The sequence below is a fragment of the Nicotiana tabacum genome, chromosome 12, assembly GCF_000715075.1.
Source record: "Nicotiana tabacum cultivar K326 chromosome 12, ASM71507v2, whole genome shotgun sequence".
Classification (NCBI taxonomy): Eukaryota; Viridiplantae; Streptophyta; class Magnoliopsida; order Solanales; family Solanaceae; genus Nicotiana; species Nicotiana tabacum.
Genome location: NC_134091.1, coordinates 119,136,086 through 119,144,294, shown reverse-complemented (window position 1 = coordinate 119,144,294; position 8,209 = coordinate 119,136,086). Strand labels below are relative to the sequence as shown.

At 34.4% G+C, this 8,209-nt stretch overlaps 1 protein-coding gene across 1 annotated transcript; it reads left to right on the top strand.

The window, feature by feature from the left end:
* Nucleotides 1–308: 308 nt before the first annotated feature.
* LOC107786573 (UPF0481 protein At3g47200-like) lies at nucleotides 309–5,651 on the top strand. Its single transcript, XM_016608076.2, has 3 exons — nucleotides 309–589; nucleotides 1,647–1,752; nucleotides 3,558–5,651. Exons 2-3 carry the CDS (start codon nucleotides 1,681–1,683, stop codon nucleotides 4,971–4,973), a joined length of 1,488 nt encoding a protein of 495 aa, XP_016463562.1. The 5' UTR covers nucleotides 309–589; nucleotides 1,647–1,680; the 3' UTR covers nucleotides 4,974–5,651.
* The last annotated feature ends 2,558 nt before the right edge of the window (nucleotides 5,652–8,209 follow it).

The following is an 8,209-nucleotide window of genomic DNA, read 5'->3' as shown; positions in this document are numbered from 1 at the left end:
ATTTTTTAAATTTAGGAATACTGATAATTACTTGTCTGTCTGGTTTTGGAATATTCATTGCAGGAAGGAGGATGAGGTATTATATAAGCCTTTTATAAAGAAGGAAACTTTAGTGTGAAACCTAACTGGTTATAACTTTATTCTATGATACTTTTCATACCGTTAATGCCATTATATTTTATTCTATTATACTTGTAGCTTTATTTTATTCTATGATATTTTTCTCAGAGTGATGTTATCACACGTTAGTAATATAGGTAAGCCCTACAATCACACTAAAGAAAATCTATATATAGTACTAAAATCTTTTCAGTTTCGACATCATTCTCTCATAGATTAATGTATTATCCATTTAAAAATTCATTCCTCTTCCACTATATTTCCAGCACCCCCTCTCTCATCATATCCTTCAGAATAGTCAAGTAGACAGTGCAGCCCGGTGCACAAAGCGTCCGCTATACGCAGGGTTCGGGGAAGGGTCAAACCATAAGAATCTATTATATGCAAGCTTATCCTGCATTTCTGCAAGAGGCAACTCAAGTACACTCAATCAGTCCATTTTAAATATATCAATAGTAAAACCAAAAAGGTAATTAACTTCTTCATTGTCATTATGTCATTCTAGCACGAATTTAGTGAACAGGACTATCCTTTATTTGTCATTTTATGCCAAACACAAGGTGTGCTATTGCAATTTTAATCGTTTCATAGTTAAATGTCTCAAATCGGGTGGGATGCGGTAACTTGGTCTTCTTATTTTTATTTTTTTGATAACCAAGTGAAAGTTTTACAAATGAGCAAGATCAAAACTCAGTCTGCTGTACCAAAAGACAAATCACTCCAACTATCAAGACCCAATTGAGAATATGATATCTTGAAGCATAACTCCTAGGAAGGGTTTCTTTAAAATTCCTTACTCTTATAACACTTACAATTCTTATTACATCAGTTAGATAGTTAATGAAAATATAACTGTTGAAGCACAATCTTAATTGTCCATGATGTTCATACATTATAAATACGAGCTATTCTCCTGTTATACTATTACAATATCTCTCAGTTTACTCAGACTCTAGTATTTCTCTCTTTTCACACTGCTGAGGCATATTTTGCATAGACCATTCTTAATAACTGAACCTGTATTGTTTTTCCTTTAGCTCTACTCTGTAACTTGGTTTTGGATAATTCTTATCCAATAAGCTAGCTTTTGGGATTGAGTTTGACCATGTCCATTTTTTGAAATTATCACTCTATAGTATACTTAAGGCAGTTTCTCCTTCTTTTTTTTTCTCGAAGAAATGTTTTATTACTCCCTCAAGGAAATGTCTACTACTCCCTCAATTTGCCATTATTTTAGGATGATATAAAATGAACAGTGTACATAGATTATGAGACATGGATAATAAAGATTATGTGTTTTCAATTACTTAAAAAGTGTACCCTTCCTGATATTGTTTTAAAAAATATTTTGTAGTACAAATTAGTTTGTTCAATATAAGAAATAGAATTTCTAACAGGATAACGTACAAGACATCTAGTTTTCTTTTCATAAGAAGAAATAATACGAAATTTCATTTTTTAATTTTTTGTCTTTTCTTTTCAATTTTGATGTCATACCATTTTAAACCGATATATGTTGCTTGTAGGAATTATACAGTTCAAGAACGCAATTAAAGAGGGATGGCACACTCTATTGAGATTACCCAAATAGATCACCGAACTCCACTGCTTCGTCAAGCAACAAAAGACGAGGTCTCTCTCTTTCTCAACACAAACTTTCGTTTTATTTATTTATTTATTTATTTATTGTATTTTTGTACAAATGGAAAAAGGTAGCAAGCATGAATAGTCACTCGTGTATCACTTGTTAATAATTCTAATTTTTTAATATATACATTAGTTAAGTCATTAAAAGCATAAATAATAACGTCAAGTTTGATCAAGTTTCTTTATTAAAATTCAGTTGTTTTATTAATTTTCCTTTTACTCTTTTGGTTTCCACTAATGATGTTTAAAAATTCATTACGAATATCATCAATTTATAGAAAAGTGGACAACTAAAAATCTATGGAGGGACTGCAAAATCAAAAGTGGACAACTAAAAATAAATGGAGGGAGTAAATTTTATAGAAAATAATAAGTATATAAATATTACTACAACATTTAAATAAAAAAATTGGAATTCAGCGTGTTAGTTTCTCAAAACGAAAAAGAAAAACTATGAACTCTTTGCCATTAATTACAGATAGAAGAATGGAAGAAAGTGGATCATTTAATCGAGAAAAAAGAAACAAATGGTCAATATCAAGTCAATAAATCTGCAAATAAAATCGTAGATGAAATATATGAGGATTTGGACATGAATTCAGCTATCAGATCCACCACCATATTCAAAGTAAGTGTGGGGTTACGTGAATCAAATCCAGATGCTTATAAGCCAAAGGTATACTCCATTGGTCCTTACCATAAATACAATCTTGAACTTCGCTCCATAGAAAAGTACAAACAGCGTTACCAACAATGGTTCCTTCGCAGGAAAGAGGGGATTGATGTGGAAAGTTGCATTAGGGAATTGGAGGATGAAGCATTAAAGTGTTATGACGATATAAAGAACCTTGAAAGTGATATTGTTGTCAATTTTTCAAAAATATTTTTACTTGATGGCTGTTTTCTAGTTGAATTCATTCGAGAGTGGTGTGGAATAGCGTCCAGAAGGAGAAGGACCGATTATCCCCGAAAATTGCATAATTAATCAAGTATGTCGAATCTGTTGTTAGTAGAAAACCAACTTCCTTTCTTTGTCCTCACTAAGCTTCATCACATGACTATGAATGAGGAAGATGAAATATCATTCACAAAAATGGTGAAGTGGATCTTTTTACCTTCATTACCAAAGATGACCCTTGCATCCTATCTTGAGAGTGATGGTAATGATGCTGCAGAAATCAAACATTTACTTCAAGTTGTACAAATGTCAAGTCACCCTTCAGAGATTAAAATTACTAGCCTAACGAATCCTAGCATGGAAACAGAACACTGCTGGAAATCAATGAGGGGTTATAATTAAGGTGGGAAATCAAACCCTACCAATAAGGTGAAAGTTTAGGTAGTTAATCAATTAAACTATTAAAATAACGTATTGATATGTATTTCGTGCGTTTGATTATTTGTTTGTTTGTTTGTTTGTTGTTTTGTTGTTTTTTAAACTTACCATATGTTATCTGTGTTATCCAAATTAGGACTGAAATGACATCTTACAATGTTTTATTTAAGTTCATTCCCTAATTATATTTTCTTCATAAATATGAAAAATAATAATATAATTAACAAGGCATGTATGAGAGATGTAGTGACTACTGTTACTCTTCTTAGAGAATATAAACTTAATGTTTTCTCTACTCACTGCTTAATATTTAGTTACTTAAAATTTTCATTTTGGAAATTGCCAGTCTTTAGAGTTTTTTTTATTTTTAATCATCATCTAGTAACAATATATGTTGAGCAAAAAAAAAAAAACGAGAAAAACAGAAACCGTGACTCTTTTCAACTAATTACAGAGAGAAGACGGGAGGAAAGATGATTATTTAATAGAGATCAAGGAGCGATTAAAGTTACAAAGAGATAAATCTTTGAATCAAATCTTTGATGAAAGATTTGAGGATTTGGACAATTCATCTATCAAATCCACTACCATATTCAAAGTAAATGCGGCCATTCGCGAATCTAACCCAGATGCTTATACGCCAAAGATGATCTCCATAGGTCCTTACCATAAAAAAAATCAAGAACTTCACTCAATGGAAAAGTACAAATTATTATGCCTAAGACGGTTTCTCCAACGGAAAGAGGGGCTTGATGTAGAAAGTTGCATTGGACAATTGGAGGAACTAAAGGACGAAGCAATAAAGTGTTATGACGATATAGACAGTGATATTGTTGGCAAATTTTCGGAAATGTTGTTACTTGATGGCTGTTTTGTGGTTGAGTTTATTCGAGACCCCCTAATTATCAACGCGCACTGGATGGTGTCTCAAGTATGTCGAGATTTATTGCTACTAGAAAACCAACTCCCTTTCTTTGTCCTCGCCAAACTTCATGACATGACTAAGCGTCCTGAAGATCTAGAACCCGACTTCATACGTATGGTGAAATCGACTCTTTGTTATATTTCGCCAAGTAAGATACCTATGCTCAAATCAGAAATTGATGGTGATGAAGAAAAATTCGACCATTTACTTCATGTGGTACACATGTTTTGTCGCCTATCAGAGATGACAAAAACTAGCCAAATCTCGAATTCTAGCATCAGAAAGGAATGTTGCAATATTAAAAGATTTCTTGGAAAGATCTTGCGACTATTTAGGTCAAAAGAAATTTCTACCTCTAATATTTGGCAGTCTTGGCAAGCTCCAACTGCAACAGAGCTTTATGAAGCTGGAGCTAGTTTCATAAAACTAGGAAGTTTCGAAGCAGATCTTATGGATAGAACAACTATGTTCGATATCAAGTTTGAGAATGCAGCGATACAAATTCCTTGTTTCGTAGTTGGTGATTCAACGGAGGCCTTTCTGAGAAATTTGATAGCTTATGAGCAACACTCGACTAACTTATATCCTAAATGTTTTTTGGATTATGTAGATATAATGGGTCAACTTATTAAGTCACGTAAAGATGTGAATTTGCTACGCCAAAATGGAATCATCCTTAACGGGCTAGCAGATGACGGAGAAGTGGCTAACATGTTCAAAAAACTTGGAGAAGGGATCGTGGTTGTTGCTGACAGCACCTATTACGATGAAGCAAGCATAAAAATGAGTCAACATTGCAAAAAGCCGTGGAATCAAATTATGGCAAATTTGAGGCAAAATTATTTTAGTAGTCCTTGGGCAGGAGCTTCAACTGTGGCAGCCGTCATACTCCTCATACTCACGGCTATGCAGACAGTTCTAGCTTTCAGAGATGGTATTAAGTAGTGATCTGCATTGTTGTAATATCATAAGATGGTTGATGAATATTGTGATGACCCGATAGGTCACTTTGAGTTTTAGCCTTTATTTTCGTGTTTCAGGATATTGACTAGCTCCGTTTAGTGTTCCACGCTTTGAGTGTGCAGTCCGTGTCTTGTTCCGTAAAGTTTTTATGTGAAAAATTGATGAAAATGTGAAATTTTGCCTTAAAACTCATTTGAGTTGACTACGGTCAACATTTTGTATAAACGGAGCAGGATCTATGTTTTGATATGTAACGATCCGGCATGTCGTCTTGAGTATTGCAGCCTCGTTCCCCCATTTTCTACTCAATTTGTATTTTACAGTTGTTATGTGACTTGCCGGAGTAATTGGTTCGGGTCCGGTGAGGTTTCGGAATGAATTGAGATACTTAGTCTCGAAGATGAAAACTTAAGTTGTAAACGTTGACCGGATGATTGACTTATGTGTAAACGACCCCGGAATAAAGTTTTGATGATTCCATCAGCTCTTTATGGTGATTTAGGACTTAGAAGCGTGTCTGGAAAATTATTTGGAAGCTCGCAGTTAAATTAGGCTTGAAATGGGTAAAATAGAAATTTAAGTTGGAAGTTTGACCAAGGAGTTGACTTTTAATATCGGAGTCGGAATCTGATTCAGGAAATTTGAATAGTTTCGTTATGTCATTTATGACTTGTGTGCAAAACTTGAGATCAATCAGACTTGATTTGATAGGTTTCGATATTGAATGTAGAAGTTGAAAATTGTTAGTTTTGAATAGGCTTGAATTGGGGCGCGATTCGTGTTTTAATGTTGTTCAATATAATTTGAGGCATTGACTAAGTTTGTGCCATATTATGGGACTTGTTAGTATACTTGGTTGGGGTCCCATGGGCTCGGATGAGTTTTGGAAAAAGTTTGGTATTTTGAGCATAAGCATGTAATGATCCAACGGTCCATTTTTAGTTCTAGAGATCGAAATTCGATTTCGAGACTTCCGGGATTTTGATAGTGAATTATAAGAGTGATCTGAAAAGTTTGGTCTAATTTTATCAAGTCGCGATTGGGTTTCTAGCGCAAAATATAAGTTAATTATTTAACGAGAGAAATTGGTATCGCATTGAGCAAATGAGTTTTAAATTGAGTTTCGATTGTATGACTAGGTTCGTATTATTATTTGTGACTCATAGGAACAAAAATCGTCGAATTTCGAGTTCGTATGATGGAGTTAGAGCCTTTTTAGTAAAAACAATAATTATTGGTGCAAGCAAGTTCTAGTGTGGACTTTTAATGAAAGAAGATGGAATTTTAGTGACGGAAAATGGATTTTTAGTGACAGATGGGCAGAAACTTAAGGACCAAAAATGGTCATTTCCTTCATTTCATTTTGGATTTTTGGAGCATGGTTCTTGGGCGATTTTGAGGATTTCTTCACGACTTCGACTTGGGTAAGTGTCCTATATTCAAAAGTGATTATATTTCATAAATTCATGGTTATATTCATCATTTATTTAGGATTTAAATGGAAGAAATCAAGATTTTTGCAAAACTTTTCAGGAACGAAAATTTTAGATTTGGAGGTCGAGTTGTTATTGGAATTTGATAAAATTATTATGGTTGGACTTGTAATTGAATGGATTGTCAGATTTTGTGAGTTTCGTCAGATTCCGAGACGTGGGCCCCACGAGCGACTTTTGGGTGCAATTTCGGATTTTTATTGGAAAATTAGTATTTTCTTATGAAATTAATTCCCGTAATTTGTATTGACTGAAGCGAATTATTTGTATCTAGATTCGAGGCGTTTGGAGGCTAATTCACGAGGCAAAGGCATAGCGGAATAAAGAATTAGACGGTTTGAGGTAAGTAACAGTTCTAAATTTTATCATGAGGGTATGAAACCCCGGATTATGTGTTGTATGATCGGTTTTGTAGGTGACGCACATGCTAGGTGACGGGCGTATGGGCGTGCACCGTAGGAATTGTGACTTAGACAAATTTCATGGAAATGTGTAGTTGAATAATCTGTGGTTATCTGTGCATTCCTCATGTAGTAGAGAAATTGAAACACAAACCATGTTTAGATTATGTCTTGGCACTGTAGGGACCCACATAGGCCGTGCACATGTTGAATTATCTGCTAAATTATTATTTTATACTCAGTCACAGTTTACTTGTTTATTTTATCTCAATCTCTATTGTTCATTATTGATGCATCATATTATTGTTGTTTGGGCTGATTTGCATGATCATTGAGAGCCCGACAAACTAGAGAGATTTATGAATGAGTGAGGTCAAGGGCCTGATTGTGAGATATTATATTATAGCACGTGAGTTGTCCCTGCAGTATGTGAGTTTTTTGTGCGGTCCATATATTATACTATAGCACGTTAGTTGTCCGTGCGGAACCATATATTGATACTATAGCACGTGAGTTATCCGTGCAACACGGGAGTTATCCATATGGATCCATATATTATATTATAGCACGTGAGTTGTTCATACTGATTATAGCGCTTGGGCTGTAGGAGCCCCTCCGAAGTCTGTACATACCCTCAGTGAGCGCAGGTACCTACTAAGTTCGAGTGTTGAGTGCTGAGTGCTTAGTGAATGGAATGGCTGAGTGATTGTGGTCTTGAGAGGATGCATTTGATTTCATTACTGTTGCACTTCAGTTGTCATATATTATTGTTTTTTTTGAAATTTCTGAGAGATATTATCTTATGATTCAATTGAACTTGACATGAAATTACTGTTTTGGCCTTAAATGTTGAACTTGAAAGCATGCCTACCTTATTATGTTGGAAATTCCTGTAATTGAACTCAGCTGTGAAGCTTGTCACTACTTTCAGTTCTTTATTTAGTAATTGTTATTTGCTGAGTTGGTTGTACTCATACTACACCTTGCACCTCGTGTGCAGATCCAGGCACTTCTGGACACGACAGTTGCTAGTTCTCAGAGTTTATCTGTTGGAGATTATCGAGGAAGTTGCTTGGCGTCCGCAGACCTTGACTCTCTTTTCTTTCAATTTTTGTACTGTTCTATATTTTCAGACAGTGTTTTTAGTAATCAGACTTTGTTATCATTTAGATGCTCATGTACTTAGTGACACTGGATTTTGGGAATGTATTTTATGTCAGTGATTTGTGAGATTTTCTATGAAATTCAACTATTATGTTGTCAAACATAAAATAAATTGTGATTTATTGAGGTTGTCGGCTTGCCTAGTATTGAGATAGGTGCC